The sequence below is a fragment of the Quercus suber genome, unplaced genomic scaffold, assembly GCF_002906115.3.
Source record: "Quercus suber isolate HL8 unplaced genomic scaffold, Cork oak 2.0 scaffold_746, whole genome shotgun sequence".
Lineage (NCBI taxonomy): Eukaryota > Viridiplantae > Streptophyta > Magnoliopsida > Fagales > Fagaceae > Quercus > Quercus suber.
Window position 1 is genome coordinate 167,204 of NW_027070183.1, and position 18,766 is coordinate 185,969.

Below are 18,766 nucleotides of genomic sequence, written 5' to 3' on the forward strand. Positions count from 1 at the left end.
GGTCCACGAGAAAAAGAAGTAAACGAACCAGAAAAGAAAAATAAAATATCAATTGCATGGATACGAGGGGATGGAATGGACCGTGGACAAAAACGTAGGACCCACCCACTGCCACTAGTACCGCTGCTACCCATTGGACCAAAAGAGTTGTCTATTATTTATTTATTTATTTACATACGGCCCAGATGCAACCTGGGGGAACATGTTTGAACGGTGACAGATCAAAGATCTGCCTGACTCCCTGTTTTTCCATTTCTTCAAAAGAAAAAGAAAAAAAAAAGAAAAGAAACCAAAATTCCGACGTTGGACTCCTACACACATACTACAATTACAAACACCTCTTTCCAAAACAAGACCACAAAAGAAAAAAGAAAAAAGAAAAAAGAAAAAAAAAGAGGATCGATCGTGCAGATCTCGCCACGTGGAACCCACAACTATAATCGGATGCAAACCTATTTATATTCCACTCTTTATTCTTCTTTTCTGTTCCGCTCCTTCTCTCTTTCTCTCTCTCTCATTTTCTCTCTCTCTCTCTCTCTCACACACACTGACACACACAGACCCAGAAACCCTAGAATTCCCATGCTCGGTTGTTCAGATCTTTGTTGAAAATCTGTACTGGTTCTGTGTCGTTTCGGAGAATCGCGGAGGTTTTTAACTGAAGAGGTTTTTTCGGAAAGAAAATGGCGGCTATGACGACGAGCGCCGTCTACATCCAGGTCATCGAGGATGTCATCAACAAGGTTCGCGAAGAGTTCGTCAACAACGCTGGTCCTGGTGAAGACGTTCTCAAAGAGCTTCAAGGAGTAATTTCCCTTTTTTTTTTTGTTCGAAATTTGTGTTCTTTTGATTCGTTTTACTTTGCTGTTTTTTTTAGGGTTTTTGTTGATTGGGGATTTTCGTTATGTGAAATTGCTTAGTTCTTTGATTTGAGGTGATGGGGGGATTTTTTTTAGCAAATTGAAATGTAGGTTCGATCTGGTGGATTCTAGGGTTTTGGGGATTTTTGTTTAGAAGGGTTAAATTTGTGTTTTTGGTGAAGTTATTTTCAATTTTGAGCTGGGTGAAGCTGATTTTATTTGTGATTTGGGTGAATTTGTAGACGTGGGAGGCGAAAATGATGCAAGCGGGTGTTGTGATTGGTCCCATAGAGAGGAGTGGGGCTCCTAAGACCACACCTGGTGCTCCTACTCCGGTTCACGATCTTAATGTGCCGTACGAAGGGACTGAGGAGTATGAAACTCCCACTGCTGAAATGCTCTTCCCTCCAGTGAGTTTTTTTTTTGGTTTTAACTAACTGAAATGGTATCTCCATAGTGATTTTATGAGTTCAATTGGTGGGATCGTTGATGTGGGGTTTGTTTATTGTTGGAAATGTAGACACCGTTGCAGACTCCCATACAAACACCTTTACCAGGAACTGTAGACAGCTCAATGTATAACATTCCTACTGGACCTAGTGACTATCCCACGCCTGGAAGTGATACTGGTGGTGGTGGCGGCGGCGGAGGAGGAGGCAGCAGCGGTGGCAGTGGCACCAACAATAATGATCCGAAAACTGGAAAGCCTAGCCAATTCATGGTAAATATTACATCATAAACACCGTTTGGTTTGCAGTTTGGATCGTGAAATGCTTTGGTTTTAAATGTTATAATGCTTGATTTAGGTGTATACTGCTATGTTTTTTTAATACTATAAACTAGTGCTTTTGTGGTGGGAAAATTGTACCTTAAGCTGTTTCCTCTTAGGCTAAAGGATGCTGCTAAGATCAATAGTTCTTTGAGTTGGTTTCAAAGCTAGCGTATGATATCCTTCTTTATTATTGCTGCAGCAACCTCCTTCTCCTTGGATGAGCCAAAGGCCTCCACTTGATGTTAATGTTGGTAAGTATAATGTAAAATAAGCACATGGGTGTTTATCAGTGGCTTTCTAATAATCATTGGTGTACTGGTGTAGCTTATGTGGAAGGGCGGGATGAGGCAGACAGAGGAACTTCTAATCAACCACTGACACAGGTAGTACCTGTTATTACTTCATATTGCTGAAGAATGTCTAGTTTTTTGGTTTGAAGAAAACTATTTGATTGAAGGAGTTCTGAATGACTTCACCTTAAAAAAAAAGGAGTTCTGAATGACCAAGGTGTAAACACGTCCCTTTTGGACACATGTACTACAAATACTACTACCATATTATTAGTTGTCCTAATATTGGAGAAAAATCCAGGACTTCTTCATGATGTCTTCTGGAAAACGAAAACGTGAAGATTTACCTCCTCAATATCATGCTGGTGGATATATACCCCAGCAAGATGGAGCAGGGGATGCTACTTCTGAGGTGTTTGAGATTGAGGTTTGTCTCCCTCTTGTTTTTCCTTTTCCTGATGAATAAGATGTTGAATGTTTTTCTTTTCTTTTTTTGAAGAATTTAGATTAAAACTCAATTATTTATTTTTGGAGGAATATGTTTTTGCTTATCTCAAGTTGGGATTATATATAATAATGATAATTTTGGTGCCATCTTCTTAAGACTGGAAGATTGCTTCAAAAAGGTAAATTGGGCTCTCTGTTGTGTTTTTGTCCTTGAAAATTAATATATTGGGTTGGACGTCCTTTAGCAAATATAGAGTTGACTAAGAATTCTTCTATTGAGGACTGAGGTAAGATCAAACAAAGTTGAGTAGTTGTTTAAAAAGGATGCTCTAGTTGAGATGTTTGGAATTCTACTGATCTTGCTGGTGAGTTGTTGGATGAGTGGAGTTACTGAAATGTGGACAGAGTAAGGTGAAATGGTCGGGGATATAATTAGTTTGTAGTTAAAGTTTCATTGTATAATTACTGTCAGCTGACCGCATGAATGATATTTATAGCCCTTTGTCCAGTGCTGTGTGCTTGCTTAGTTGTATGTGATTTGACTTTTGTTGCCACACCATTCTTGGAAGGGGAGGAATTCTTCTACCATTCACCATCCTTCCTGTGTAGTTGAACTGGTTTTTTCAATTCTTAGGGAGAAGGATCAATTGGGAATGAATGAGGAGACCTGTCATCTATAATTGAATCCTGAGGTTGGAGTTGTATATAATTTAATGTTCAGTGACATGACTTTCCTAGAAACTGAATCCTGCCCTATAAGTGTAAGTTTACCTTAAAAGCATGATTAAAAATTATCTTGCAGAACATGGTTGATGGTGATGCTGATTTCCCTATCCCGAAAGTTCATTATTAGCTTTTTTATTTTTGCCTTTGGCTAAGCAGTTATTTTGTAATTATACCTTTTTCTTTTGGTATTATTAGATATACTAGGTAGGGCTTTGATTTTTTTTGGGTAGATAATACTAGTTCTGGTTTAAGATAAGCTGCTTTCTGCACTTTCTATTGAAATATGAAGGGACATCTACTGTTGTATTATACAATTTGTTATAGATCTATCTGTGGGAAGTTGAGTTTAGTTAGAAAACAGGACCCTTATATTTGGTTTCTCTTATTGATCTCATGCAGTCTTACACATTCAATGGTAACCTTTCAGGTAAGTGGGGGAAGCACTTCTCTGGGTGGACATGGCATAGTCACCAGTGCAAATAAAGAGATGTTAGCGCATTCAGTGAGGTCTTGTTCAAAGATTCCTCAACTTGATGGACCAATTCCTGATCCTTATGAAGATGTCATTTCTACTCCCAATGTAAGTATGGTTCTTTTGTAATTTTTAAGTCGCACAATAATGTAATGTAAGCAAGTACTTCCTTTTTTTGTCTTTTCCTCCCATTTATAAAGATTTGCATGTATCTGGCATGCATAACAATTCCTACTAATGCTGATATATTTCCATTAATCTATTTGCTGTTTGTTACAGATATCCTAGCCTAATTTTTGATGTTAGAAATACAACCTTATATTCAAGGCCTTTTATTGGGCTTGCCTACAAAGGCTTATTTTGTGATCTGCCTGAGGATTTAGGTGTCATATGCATTATGGAAATCCTTCATTCTTTTTGGCCTCCTTCAAAGTAGATTGATTGGCTGATCATAATCACGTGGTTCCTTCATTTAAGTGTGCATGGGCAGGTTATGTGGAAGTTACATTTGTAACTTTCATAATTGATACAGATCTCATTACTGGTTGTTCTGAATGAGGGGAAAATCCTTTTTTCTTGCATCTATCTTCTTGACAAACAAAAGGAGCATAAGTTTTGGCATGCAAAGTGCCATAATATTGAGTTCTTATAACATTTTGAAGGAGTTGTTGCCCTATTGGACAATAGGGATTATGGTGGTTTATGAATATTGATCATGTATGAACACATGTAATTCCAATTGATTAATGGCACCCCAAAACGCATATTCTGAGGTAGTGTAGGTGAATATTTCAGAATTTTTCGAAAGGTAGGATAAATGGATCATTCAGTTAGTTTAAAAATTCCCTTGCGTGCTTGTGGTCTCTTTTTCAACAAGCACTAATTTTGCATGTGTCTCTCCTTCCTAAATATCTAAAATATCAAATTTTCTACTTAATATTTTTTATAAAAGTTTCTCACCAGCTGTTGTTTTCTCTTGTGCCCTCTCATCCTACAGATATACAATTATCAAGCAGTTTTCAATGAAGACTACAACATAGCAAACACACCAGCTCCTAATGGTAAATCTTGTGAATGTGTACTAAAGATTGTGATTATAAATTTTAACTTTGAAATGGATAAAATTGTTGAGCATAAGTTGTCTCTTTCTGATGTTTGAGCTACCACTTATTTGTTTATTTCAGATGTACCGGCAGGTACTCCTGCTGTAGTTGCTCAAAATGATGTTGGAGAGGATGATGATGATGAGCCCCCATTAAACGAAAATGATGATGATGATATTGATGATGTGGACCAAGTAGAGGAGCAAAACACACAGCATTTAGTTTTGGCACAGTTTGATAAGGTAATTTATTAGTGATCATGTACAATTGATGCCTAAACTATATTGGGCTACTATATTTAATCTTTTGATTATTGCATGTTTCATTAAATACATTATGTGTTTGGGTGGGTAGGTGACACGTACCAAGAGCAGGTGGAAATGCACGCTGAAGGATGGCATTATGCACATAAATAATAAGGACATTCTCTTTAACAAGGTCAGTTTTCCTCTTTTGTCTATTGGCTTTTTTGTCATTCCCTTTGTTCTCATTCTGTTCTGGACTTTAAGCTCAATATTTTCATTGAAATTCTGCAGGCAACGGGAGAGTTTGACTTCTGATTTTGTTGGAATTTATCTATTTTGCCATTTCCTGGCAATTGCTTTTAAGAAGCAAATCTAGGGTGTCATTGGGTGTTTCTTAATTTTTCTTTATTATTATTAAGTGAGAGCTTGAGGAAAGAGAGGGATGCCTGATACTTTGCCTGATACTTTCTTAAAACTGGGATGGGAAGGATGTTGGCCTGTTGTACATAAAGCATATCAGCTTTTTCGGCCCTTAAATGGATGGTCACTTAAGGCATCTCCAGATGCGTACCATTTCTTTAATGGAATATGTAATTCAATTTACTCTGTATACTTGGACATTTTGGTTAATTTACAAATTGCAGTCTGTTTATTTGCATTTTTTTTTTTGGTTGCTGCTTAAGCAGTTGGGTTGTGAATTAATAGGAACTCAAATTTTGAATGTTTTTGTATTTCTGTTTTAATTGATGGCAGTAATATGCTACTACTAGCCTTACCTATCAAATACTCCCTTTCATGAGTTGCAGCCAGTATCTGCACCTCTACCTTAGGAAGGAGAAGAGTTTGGAGGTATCAATTAATTAGAAGGCTGGTCGTGTTTGTTTTTATTATTGATGTAAGAGCCGTATTACTTTCAATTCTGTGCTGCATAGTCGGTGCGTGATCCTCTGGATCTGGTATGCATGCATATGGAGTAGCAGGTTGGCTGTAAAAATCTGAATTTTAAGCCAATCCAGTAGAACGCCTTTCACCATGGTGCTGCTTTTTTTTGGGCTGAATGAAAAAGAAAAAGAAATAAGGGGTTTCCGTGGTGCTTTTTACCTTTATAAATTTTGCTGCGACTTTGCCTAGCCCGTTCGGTTGGGCTGGTTTTTCTTTCTTGGTGGTTGGTTAGACTGGATTGGAATATTCCAAACCCCAAAATGTGATAATATTAAGGTAGTGTCTTGGTTTTTTTTTTGGTGGTCGGTTAAATTAGATTGGAGAACTCCAAGTCCCAAAATGTGATAATATTAAAAAAAAGTGTTATGTTCATAATATTTTTACAATAAATCTCAGTAGATAGGTTGTTATAAGTTTTTGATTTGAATTTGTTACTAAAATTACTTTTTTGTTTACTTATAATAACTTGACACATAAAATTTGTTGTGAAAATATTGTGGACATATCATTTTTCTAATATTAAGGTAGTGTTGAAGCAGAGATAATGAGATGACAACTACATTTATATATAAAAAAACAGAGATAATGAGATCACAGTTGCTGGTAGGATCAAAAAATTTATTGAATTCATGTGCAAGACTTATTCGAGAGTTACTATTACAATCATTACACTTTATGCACAAATGTTAAGAGCCTTGTAGTTCAACTGGTTCCTCTTAGTTTTACAATGGAAACATCCGGGGTTCGATTTTTCCTTCCCTATTGTAATTATTGAATTATCAAAAAACAAAAAAAAGTCATGTTATAGAACATGACACACTGAGGGCAGATATAAGAAAGTGTTGATGAATCTGTCACAGATTGAGATCAGTAAACGCATTAACTGGGGATACTCTTATCATCTTTCTTGTAGAAAGCAACGATGACAACCATCTGCAGATGCCATCTTCAAGAACTTATAGTATGACAAGAAGAAAGATGGTGGGTAGCTGCAAACAAAACTGATGAACCTACCATGACCATTCTCGGATAAACAGCTGCTGCAGCACCAAAAAATGTCATTGCACATGGTCCACAAGCATGCACTGTGCTTGAAATGAAGTTAAAAGGGTCGATGGATCTGTGCCTGCGGCCACAGCCGGATGTTGCCATCCACCTGATGGTGAGGTTGAGCTTCTCTTGGTACCATTGTTTTGTTCATTATTGGTGCCATCCCACAATCGTTTTTCTCCTGTCTCTGACAATGGTTGTGGGGATAGAACAAGTGGCGATAAAAATGGAATTGCCTTTGGTGTTTCACTACCGGCTGCAAAAGGGTTGGTGGGAATACTTCCGGCTACCTCATCAAGTTGAAGAGAATCTGGGGCACGCTTTTGTAGCCTTGTGGGGGGCTTCCTCGCATTGGTGAAGGCTTCTCTCTGAGGAACATTGCCATTGTTCTCCATTGGTTGAATAGAATTTTCTGAAAGTTACAAGAATGTTTCGAATCTCACACACAAAATCAGAAACTCAATCAATCACTTTACTGCAGTATTTAAAAGCTGTGAGAGAAGAGCAAGAAGATAAAGAGAGTATGATGGTTAATGAATTTTTCTTGGAGGAGCAGAATAATAGGTGTCGGTTGTGGGGGTTAAAAGGCAGTTGATTCTCAAATTTTTGTTTTTGAATGGCAGTTAAATTTAAAGGCCATCTGTTGTCCTTTAGTCATGCAATTTTTTGGGTTTGAATGGCCAACAGTTTTTGTAGGCTAGGGGGTTTATTTTCTTCAAAGTCAAATACTGTGTTCCAAAAATCTCAGTAGTTTTGCTTTTAATTCCTCCTTTCAGGGAGGAATTGAAGGGGACAATGCCAAGTTGTATTGAACTCCTCACTCCAACTATCTTTAGAATGGAACTTCTTCAGGTAACATTCTTTTTGACTAGAACTGCTTCAGGTAACTTTCTTTAATTTGTATACACACAACTTGACCAAACAAATCCATTCAGCACACCAAAAAACAAAAACCATTGACGAAACAAATCCTGTTGTGATCAAGTTGCCTTGAATTTATCTGTTTGTTAGTTCTTCAGGTAACATTCTTTTTGACTAGAACTGCTTCAGGTAACTTTCTTTAATTTGTATACACACAACTTGACCAAACAAATTCATTTAGCAACAAAAAACCTTGACCAAACAAATCCTGTTGTGATCAAGTTGCCTTAAATTTATCTGTTTGTTGTAACTTACCACTACACCAAAGTTAATTTTGCTTTTATTGGCCTAACATTACACTTGGGCGATAGTCCATAGTAAACATCACAAATGCCTATATATATATATATATATATTAAACGAGAATGAATATTCTCAAACCTCAACTTTCAACTTTCAACTTTGCTCACATTGGTGAGGATGCTAATTCTAAAACGAGTCATGTTGTAGTGTCTTCCTTACTTTATGGTTTAAATGTATTTCAATCACAAAAGATTTTATATGAGAATACCATTGTTAGTATTAGTTGCACCTTTTTTTTCAAGGAAAACATAAGTACCAATTATACCATGACAACTTAGCTATTACCAAAAAAATCATGAAAAATAACTTATTAGAAAATAATTGTTATTCTTATACAAGTTGAACCTTTATCACATTATGACAATCTATCGTGCATGCAAACCATTAGCAGTATTATATATACAACATTTTAAGTTGTTTAGTAAAGTTTTAATTGATATTTTGGTTCTTTCAACAAAGATGTCTAAGTTCAAATTTCTCCTTTTTTATAATCAAATTTCCCATTCTTTAACTATAGAATTATAAAATAAAAAATTATTATTGAGTCTTATTGCCTGTCATTTACAATTAACTACCTCTGTAATTGTGATTTCAACAACAACAACAACAACAACAACAACAACAACAATAATAATAATAATAATAATATGTATCTAGACTTATTATGCAAACTGTATATATCATTTCCTCGAGTTCATATAAAAAAAAAATTGTATCATTCCTCTAACCCATTACCATTAGAGGATAGGACCAATAATGCAGTGCTAAAAACATCAAAAGTCAAAGTGTGTGTATATATATATAAAAGAAAAAAAAAAGAAAAAAGAAAAAGAAAAAAACTAGGGTCCGTTTGTTTCGGGTGAAAACGTTTTCAGGAAATGATTTTACGGAAAATGGTGTGTTTGGTTGTCACTGAAAATTTGGTCAAACTGAAAATAATTTCCGGTTGACCGAAAATAATGCCAAAAACGGGTGAAAACGTTTTCCGTTCTCATTTTACCTTCAATTTACTTCCGGAAAATGAGAGAGAGAGAGAAACCGAATGTGGATTTGATCGAATGGGAGTTGTTGTGATTTTTGTTTTTTGAAGTTTATACGTTGAAATTTCTATTATAAAATTTGTTTGGGTACTGAGAAAATAGCAAAGAAAATGTGAGAAAGTGTAGGAAAATAGCATTTTCAGTATACAACCAAACACATGAAAATATTTTCCAGAAAATTTTTCATAATGCAGCCAAACACTCAGAAAATATTTTCCTTTCCCGAAAATACCATTTCCGGAAAATATCTATTTTCCGGAAAATATTTTACGGCAAACAAACACAGCCTAAACTACTACATAAAGAACAAGATAAGAAAGCGGGGATCAACGGCCTGAACACACTTGTTCCTCATATGGCTTACTGTGCATCAACTCAGTCTCTCTTCAACCTCAAGCCCTCACACTCACACCGATCAAAGCCATCACAGGCTCTAATTTCTTACACTAATCTAAGAACACTTACACACCCATTTTCTTCAACAAATATCACTCGTTTCAAGGCCAGTTTTTCCATATTTCCAAAACTTCCTGCGCTCTCAGGTCGTAGACGCAAATTCAATGTGAGAACCCAAAATCCAATAACCCCATTTACTATCTTTTGCTTCTATGTTTTCTTGGGTGATAGTTTCTGTGTTTTTGTGTGTAGATTGGAGTTCAGAAAGAGTATGCTTCTGGGGAAGAGAATGAGTCGCTTGTGCCTGACGCAACGTCTGAGGAGAATTTTTCTTGGTCCTCTGTGATATTGCCGTGAGTTTCTAACACTTCTTCTTCACTTCTATGTTTTCTTTCTGTGTTTTTTTTGCTAAAGGGTATTCATTTATTTATTTTTTTAAATTTGGTGGGTATTGAAAATGTAAATTATTGGTTTAAATCTTGCATTGGATGTGATAGGGGTAGCATTTGTTTGTCATATTGTGTAGTGCAAGCTGGTTTTCAGGATGTAATTATGTGAACTTTGGATAATGCCTTGATCAAAGTAGGTAGCATTTTTTTGGAAGTGCTTTCTCTCATTTTTGCTAGGGAAGCAAGCTGACTAGTTCTAAAATGCTAGCTAATTATGCAAAATTCATGATGATGAGATTTTTCTCTTTGTTGTTCCGAAATTGAAGGGAGTAGGATAAAATTGAGAATAATATGTTGCTAAATTTTTTTGTGTTTCTCTAAATAGAATAACAAATTGTTGCCTCAAACTTAACTTTATTCATGCAATTTTAGGTTTCTGTTCCCAGCCTTGGGAGGCTTGTTATTCGGGTATGACATTGGTGCCACTTCTAGTGCTACCCTCTCATTGCAGGTGCAACTTTTTTTTTTGTTGTTGACTTAATTCTTATTGATTTGGTTTTGTTGTTTGACTTCTGATAATGGCCCATTCATTATGGCATCATGAACTTCCGTAAAGGCTTATAGTAAGTAATACATTTACTTTTATTACGTTGATGATTTCAGTCACCTGAGCTTAGTGGAACAACTTGGTTCAACCTTTCAGCCATTCAGCTTGGACTTGTGGTATGGTTTGAGCGTTATTGTTACAAATTTACAATACATCTACCATTGTTCTGGAAACTTGCAGTCTTATTTCTGCCAACAATCTTATGTAATGTACCACTCCATTCTTTTTGTATTGACTTGAATACAGGTCAGTGGTTCCCTTTATGGTGCTCTTCTTGGTTCCATTCTCGTCTACTCAATTGCAGATTTCCTTGGTATCTCCTTTACTTATTTACTTTATCCTGAGGTTTGGAGCTTCTTTATGAATCTTTATTATCCAATACTTTGGACTTACTCACAAAGGGAGGCGGCGAGAACTAATCATAGCAGCCATGCTATATGCGCTTGGTGGACTGACCACTGCAAATGCTCCAGGCCTCGGAGTCCTTTTAGCTGGACGGCTGCTCTATGGCCTGGGTATCGGTTTGGTGGGCTTCTATGAAATTTCCCTTCTGCTTTATGTACATTAGTTGATAAAATATCATATGATTACTCATATACTAGCCATTTCACTGGTGAATTGGTTTGACAGGCCATGCATGGAGCTCCTCTTTACATTGCAGAAACTTGCCCATCTCAGATTCGTGGAACTCTAGTATCTTTAAAGGAGCTCTTCATAGTTCTGGGGATTCTGGTATTGTATATTCGTATATGATTCTCTATGTTCATTTCATTCCCTTTCTTTTCTGAAATGAGATGAGCCAGAAAATGAACTTCTCTGCAGTTGGGTTATTTTGTTGGAAGCTTTCAAATTGATGTAGTTGGAGGGTGGCGTTATATGTTTGGAGTCAGTGCACCAGTAGCTTTACTTATGGGACTAGGCATGTGGAGTCTTCCACCATCTCCACGCTGGTTACTTCTTAGGGCCGTACAAGGTAAAGGGTCTTTACAAGACTACAAAGAGAAAGCTGTTCTTGCGCTGAGCAGATTAAGAGGCCGGCCTCCTAGTGACAAATTGTCTGAGAGGCAAATAGAAGACACTTTTGTCTCTTTGAAAACTACCTACGCAGATCAGGAATCAGAGGGGAGTATTTTGGAGGTATTTCAAGGCCCAAGTTTGAAAGCATTCATAATAGGTGGAGGTTTGGTCCTTTTCCAACAGGTATTATTTCTCCCTCTGTGCTGCTATTTGCTATTAAAAATTAATCCTTATACTTTTTGTTTTATGATAAAAAAAACATATAATGGAGAATGTGGAGTTTTTCTTTTTTGTAAGGCAATTTACCACTTGACTGTTACAGATAACTGGGCAACCAAGTGTTCTGTATTATGCTGGTCCAATCCTTCAGGTATTTGATGATTAAGGCCAATTAATTTCTTTTGCGAAATGCTATTCATTAAAGTCAGTTTGTGTAACCATTTGATATTCCTTATAATTCTGATATTCAAGACTGCTGGATTCTCTGCGGCCTCTGATGCTACCCGAGTTTCAGTTGTAATTGGTGTGTTCAAGGTATGTTTGATAATCTTCTTATGAAATCTTTGAATTTAGGAAGAAGCTTCTCCCTTCCTTTTGCTCCACTTTGTAAATCTAATAATGAATAATTTCTGATTGTTCCTCCTTCAGTTACTGATGACATGGATAGCTGTCTTAAAAGTAGATGATCTTGGGAGAAGACCCCTGCTAATTGGAGGTGTCAGCGGAATTGTAAACATCATATGACTATCCATCTAGTTCATATTATTCATCTGTAATGTTCATTAGTAAAAAAATATGCTTGGAGATTAACTATACTTTTCTCTGGGTTTCTACAGGCTATTTCTTTAGTTCTCCTTTCTGCTTATTACAAATTTCTGGGAGGGTTCCCTCTTGTTGCTGTAGCTGCCCTACTTCTCTATGTTGGTTGCTACCAGGTAATGCTTTGGTCTTTTGAGGATTTGGAATTTTCTACACAATTTCTTTCAATTATAAATATGAGGAACACTAAGAAAAAGAAAAAGAAAATGAAGGAGAAAGAATTTAATATCTAAATGGCATGTTTTCTTCTTACAAGATCAAAGTGAATGCTAATTCATTAACAGATTTCTGCTCTTTGAATGGTCTTTCAGATATCATTTGGGCCAATCAGCTGGCTTATGGTGTCAGAGATATTCCCACTTCGCACAAGAGGGAGAGGGATTAGTCTTGCAGTTCTTACTAACTTTGGTTCTAATGCTATTGTAACCTTTGCATTCTCACCATTGAAGGTACTGATATGACATTTATCAATCCATTACTTTGGAAGCGGGTTTTCTTATTGTTCATCATTTTCATCTTCCTGTGATTGATTATGGGGCAATCTGCTTATATTGCAGGAATGGCTAGGAGCGGAAAATCTTTTCCTTCTTTTTGGGGCTATTGCTTTGTTGTCACTATTGTTTGTCATACTTGTTGTCCCAGAAACAAAAGGTTTGAGCTTGGAAGAGATTGAATCCAAAGTTTTGAAGTGAAACCTCGTACCTGATCGAATAACTAGCTGAGCTTCAAATACACCAAGAATTTTGGTTATTCTGTGAAATTGTACCTAGCATGGCTTGGAAGGTCATATGTTTCAACTAAATTGAGTATCTGTCTTACCATTACATAAAAGCAACCTCATTATTGTACATATTAATGCAGCTAAAGAAATTGTGACTATACATAAAGACTAAGGGCTTTTCAGCTAAAACACTAATTAGCTGGTCTTATAGAGGTCCTCTATCAGAAGAAGTGTAAAACAAAGTGCATATTACTAACCAATTTGTGGTTCCAGACCACCTTGCACAGATTGATTGGGCTTTTTGTACCAGTTACTGATGGCATTGAATCATTGACGTTTCCATTTATTTATTATACTTCCTGCAATCTGAAACTGGACTAGAATCTTGGTGGGAGCAAATGAGAGCTTAAATTGTGATGCCCCTGAATATATGAATTGAATGGGCAGATTGGATAAGTGTGTGTTTTGTGAGCGTGTACTGAGTCTGTGTTTACTAGGACAAATTGGATAATATAAGTGATCAGGCCGCACTCCCATTGTAGTTAACTAAAAATATCAGATACTCACTTGAATAGTCAAATATATGTTGCCCAATGCATATGCTGAAGATGGCAAAAACTGACAATGATGGCTTACGTGATCTGCTCCAATCCTGTGGTCAATGCTATTCTGCTTTGGGAGATGAATTATCCAGACTTTGTTGTGCCGACTGTGGACCATTTACTTCATCAAACCCATTTTAAATTATTAAATTTACCTCTACCTTTAATTTAAAATTTAGCTTTACCTTCCATTTTTCAATAGCTAAATTTTTTAGAAAATCAGTAATTTAACACTTAACACCATATCAATTTTAAATGATTAAATTTACCATTACCTTCTATTTTCCAATAACTTAAATTTTTTTTGAAGAATTGATAATTTAACACTTACACCATATCAATCATGTAAAGTTCTAGTGATAACTGATGATCATGTAGAGACTAAAGATTCAGCAGGTAAATTGATGAGAAAGATTTAGATAGTGTTTTTTGTATTAATTGTTTAGTCACCTCACACTTATCATTCCTTTCTAAACTGACTTCAATTATTTTAAAAGACAAAAAAAAGAAAAAAAGAAATACAGCATTTTAAGTGAAAGAAAAAATCTCAAACCCAATCCTCAGCCGTCACTATAGTAGTTTGAGAAATTGGAATCTCCTGCTCTGTCTACAAGCAACCATCTGTTGCCTTACAGGGCGCCACGTGTCCCTGAGCCAATCTCCAATTTGTGGCCGTTAAGAATTCGTAATCTAAAACTAAAATACAGATTGTCCAATATCTTTTAAACACGCAAAAGCTCTTCAAACTCAATCACCAACTACCTAATACTGTGCTCCCAGGCAGTTTAACTTCCTTCATCACAACCACCACCAATCCATGGCTGCCACGGTTTCAACAGTGCCAACTGTTAACAGAACTCCGGTACTATGTTTTCCCGCCATTCTTACACTTAGTTTTCTTTTTGGATATTACTGTGAGTTTTTGCTTTCTTTGTCTTTATCAAACCAAGTTTATTGTAGGAGGTTCCAAATGGGTCCTTGGGTTTATTGGCTAAGATTTGTGAAAAGAAATTGGTCTCATTTTTATTGTGTGGATAGGTTTTTCAATTATATTGGGTCATATGCACCTTTTTGTTACTTGATATCTTACACCTTGGTCTGTTTGAGTGTGAATTAGAATAAAAAGCATGAAACCATATTATTATAGAAGTCCTTATATTATTTGTGATCCATTATCTCATATGTGATACTGAAGCCTTATTATTCTACTATACTTCTTCATAGAAATTAACAAAGAAGGGAGAAAAGAAAAACTCGTGGACTATATGAAAATTTGATTCCTTGTGGTTGAATTTGAATCCCTGACTATGTTGAAAATTATGTGTTTTTGGGGGTCCTAAAAGAGATTATCTTTGATGCAGTTGAGCTTGAACAGCTCTGGTTCTGGAGGTTTGGTACCAAGCTCAGCCTTCCTAGGCAGCAGTTTGAAGAAGGTGAGCTCAAGATTCACCTACCCAAAGGTTGTATCTGGAAAATTTAAGGTTGTTGCTGAGACCAGTGAAGAGAAGCAGACCGAAAAGGACAAGTGGAAAGGCCTTGCCTTCGACACTTCTGATGACCAGCAAGACATCACCAGAGGAAAAGGAATGGTTGATACTCTTTTCCAAGCTCCCACGGGGAGTGGAACTCACCATGCTATTATGAGCTCATACGATTACATTAGTACTGGACTTCGGCAGTAAGCAATAAATAAAAAGACTCTCTTATTCTTTATGGGTGGCATCATGCTTTATTATTTTGATATATATACGTGACTTTCATTCATCATAGAGTTGTGAATTGTCTTTCAGATACAACTTGGATAACAGTATGGATGGTTTCTACATAGCTCCAGCTTTCATGGACAAACTTGTGGTTCATATCACCAAAAACTTCATGTCCCTGCCTAACATCAAGGTTGGTGACTCAATTCTCTTAAAAAATATAGAGTTTGTTTGTATTGGTTCTGAAACTGATAGCTTGGACGATCATCTTGAATTTTAATCAGGTTCCTCTCATTCTGGGTGTTTGGGGAGGCAAAGGTCAAGGTAAATCTTTCCAGTGTGAGCTTGTCTTTGCCAAGATGGGAATTAGGTGAGTTTACAACTCGGATTGTTTTCTAAATCCATTGTTCTTCCTATACTTTCAATAAGGATAAGTTTTCTTCCTTGCATTCTGATTGCTTGGTGATGAAATTTCAGCCCCATCATGATGAGTGCTGGAGAACTGGAAAGTGGGAATGCAGGAGAGCCGGCAAAATTGATCAGGCAAAGGTATCGTGAGGCAGCAGACATCATTAGGAAAGGAAAAATGTGCTGCCTCTTTATCAATGATCTTGATGCGGGTGCAGGTAGAATGGGTGGAACTACCCAATACACTGTGAACAATCAGATGGTGAATGCTACCCTTATGAACATTGCTGATAACCCAACAAATGTCCAGCTTCCGGGCATGTACAACAAGGAGGACAATCCCCGTGTCCCCATCATAGTCACTGGCAATGACTTCTCCACATTGTATGCTCCTCTCATTCGTGATGGTCGTATGGAGAAATTCTATTGGGCTCCCACCCGGGATGACCGGATTGGGGTTTGCCTTGGTATCTTCAGGAGTGACAATATTGCCGAGGAGGATGTCGTCAAGATTGTTGATACATTCCCTGGCCAATCTATTGGTAAGTAGAGTAAGATGAAGTTAGTAATTTAAAATTTCTCAACAATGGTAATTGATAAGATTTTTCAAGAATTAATTAGTACATGTCATTATGTGTCAACAAGATAGACTAATGAAGAAGTTGTTTATAATCTGGTCATTCATGAAGAACTCAAGAAGGGATGCATGTTGGAAAAAATGAAACCACTCCATAATGAAAAAGTTGTCATCATTTGGGGCTAGACCATTCATGTTTTTGCAACCAATTTACAACTTGGTTGCATATAATTGATATTGCTTGACTAATATGCAAATCAGTGACTATAAAGTTTAGCTTAAGAAAAAGAGATCATTATATATGGTGCTGCCATCCTGCAGACTTCTTTGGTGCCCTAAGAGCTCGAGTTTACGACGATGAAGTGAGGAAGTGGATATCAGGTATTGGAGTACAGAGCGTTGGAAAGAGTCTTGTGAACTCAAAGGATGGTCCCCCAACCTTTGAGCAGCCAAAAATGACTCTTGAAAAGCTCCTAGAGTATGGTAACATGCTTGTCCAGGAACAGGACAATGTGAAGAGAGTTCAATTGGCAGACCAGTACATGAGTGAAGCAGCTCTTGGAGATGCAAACAAAGATTCCATCAATAGAGGAACTTTCTATGGTTAGCACCCCTGATCCTGGAGGCTCTTATGGGTGGTTGATTATGTTTTGGAGTTATAAGCTATATTCAAATAAGATGAGTCTGTTTAATCCTTCTTTAATTATTAAAATGCAGGCAAGGCAGCCCAACAAGTTCACGTGCCTGTCCCTGAAGGTTGCACTGATCCATCTGCATCAAACTTTGACCCAACTGCTAGGAGCGATAATGGTAGCTGCCAGTATTGAGTTTAAGCCCTTTACAGCCTTCTAGATACGAGGCTATTTAAATTCTGTTTGAGAGTGCGTGGACTTATTGATATCTAGGATTGCTGACTTTTCTCAATACTGAGAGGCATTCCTGGTTTCTTTGTAATGTATACTTTTACCATATTTAGTGCTTTTTTTACACGCATCTTTGATTTCTTGCAGTAAGGTAGAAATTTTGAAATACTGTAGCCCTGATCTGCAAATTTCCTCTTTCTAATAGGTTTTTCAGTTTTGTGTTATCAACTAAATACATGCATTTGCAGGCAGTGTGCTTGCACGTGTGCGTACACACACACACAGGTCATACCTGTTTGACAAGGATATGTCTTGAAAGTCTCTTAGATGCTTGAAAATGTAAGAGAAATGATCCTCAAGGTGTGCCATAGTAATCTATAAGTTCACTTTGGTTCCTATTAAGTAGTTATTTTTTTTTAGAGAAAAAAATGATAAATTTTTTTCAGTACAATTCCTTTCTAAGCCCTTACGCAACTGCAATTTATCATAAACCATACAAGCAGCTACATTGTGACAGCAAACCAATACTCTTCTATACATACTGATTACTGGCAGTGGGTTTTCAGTATTCTGAAATTCGATAAGCCACCTGATCTGGTTTCTGCAATACACTACATAAATTCATCTGTAAAGCTTGCAACATCTGAGTTAATCTTGTTGTACTACTTAGAGCTTAAGTAGACTACTACCTAATAACAGTTTCTATAGGGATGACCAAGGAAATGACATTAAACCAGATGCTTCATTATTTGTAGATGTACCAAAACAAGCACTGTCATTTATAGAAAAGATAAAAACATGTATAAGTATAAAGCCTAAGCAAACATTTAGCCTAAAAGCTTGTATAAACCCTAGCTAAGTCATAAGAGAGAATGCGGTGAGATGAGTTCTTCACAATTACCTTGACCCTCTTGGATTTTCTTTCTGAACAAGAAAATAAACTTTTGGAGGGAGAGGGATCCGAATATGTGTATATATATATATATATATATATATAAGGAAGCTTTTCTTCCTTCTTATGGTGGTTTGCAACTTTGCATGCTAGTATAGTAATAGTAATCGTGCTAATTATTGTTGCACACAATGAGTTATTCATTGTTGAACACACTTCGGCTAAAATCATGTTTTGGTTGTGTTTTCAAAACACGATGTCAATTATTATTGTGAAATTGTGTTTTGAAAATATGATTTCACAAATTATAAAACACGATTTCAACTGTGTAATTATCATCACTCTAGTCTCTAGTAATAATATTGTTTTATGACCTTTTATAAAATAAAAGAATAGTAATAGTATTATGGACACTTTTTGGCACAATAATTATGGCAATTTAGTAACATAATGTGTTTATTTATTTATTTTTTTGTTAAGATAAAAGTTTAGAAAACAGGATATTATTATTTGGCTTAAAAAAAAAAAAACAAGTAGGATATTACAAAATTTAGAAACATCACATTTTTTACTTCTGCTTTAATGTACCATATTAGTCTAT

At 36.3% G+C, this 18,766-nt stretch overlaps 4 protein-coding genes across 4 annotated transcripts; 3 read left to right on the plus strand and 1 right to left on the minus strand.

The window, feature by feature from the left end:
- The first annotated feature begins 469 nt into the window (after nt 1-469).
- On the plus strand, nt 470-5,573 carry LOC112036118 (transcription initiation factor IIA large subunit). The gene is made up of 11 exons (XM_024068938.2): nt 470-806; nt 1,103-1,270; nt 1,381-1,581; nt 1,832-1,883; nt 1,957-2,015; nt 2,224-2,349; nt 3,523-3,675; nt 4,565-4,628; nt 4,752-4,912; nt 5,025-5,108; nt 5,207-5,573. The coding sequence occupies exons 1-11, from the start codon at nt 684-686 to the stop codon at nt 5,228-5,230; spliced, it is 1,215 nt and encodes a 404-aa protein (XP_023924706.1). The 5' UTR covers nt 470-683; the 3' UTR covers nt 5,231-5,573.
- Nucleotides 5,574-6,915: 1,342 nt separating this feature from the next.
- LOC112036111 (uncharacterized) lies at nt 6,916-7,302 on the minus strand. Its single transcript, XM_024068932.1, has one exon. It carries the CDS (start codon nt 7,300-7,302, stop codon nt 6,916-6,918), a length of 387 nt encoding a protein of 128 aa, XP_023924700.1.
- A 2,181-nt stretch (nt 7,303-9,483) lies between these two features.
- Nucleotides 9,484-13,406, plus strand: LOC112036105 (D-xylose-proton symporter-like 3, chloroplastic). Its single transcript, XM_065766811.1, has 14 exons — nt 9,484-9,733; nt 9,820-9,920; nt 10,389-10,467; nt 10,620-10,679; nt 10,810-10,876; nt 10,965-11,089; nt 11,194-11,295; nt 11,386-11,763; nt 11,903-11,950; nt 12,052-12,114; nt 12,229-12,309; nt 12,417-12,515; nt 12,711-12,848; nt 12,957-13,406. The coding sequence occupies exons 1-14, from the start codon at nt 9,527-9,529 to the stop codon at nt 13,089-13,091; spliced, it is 1,683 nt and encodes a 560-aa protein (XP_065622883.1). The 5' UTR covers nt 9,484-9,526; the 3' UTR covers nt 13,092-13,406.
- A 1,030-nt stretch (nt 13,407-14,436) lies between these two features.
- LOC112036106 (ribulose bisphosphate carboxylase/oxygenase activase, chloroplastic) lies at nt 14,437-17,403 on the plus strand. Its single transcript, XM_024068929.2, has 7 exons — nt 14,437-14,584; nt 15,084-15,400; nt 15,513-15,618; nt 15,710-15,795; nt 15,903-16,375; nt 16,732-17,013; nt 17,128-17,403. Exons 1-7 carry the CDS (start codon nt 14,540-14,542, stop codon nt 17,235-17,237), a joined length of 1,419 nt encoding a protein of 472 aa, XP_023924697.1. The 5' UTR covers nt 14,437-14,539; the 3' UTR covers nt 17,238-17,403.
- The last annotated feature ends 1,363 nt before the right edge of the window (nt 17,404-18,766 follow it).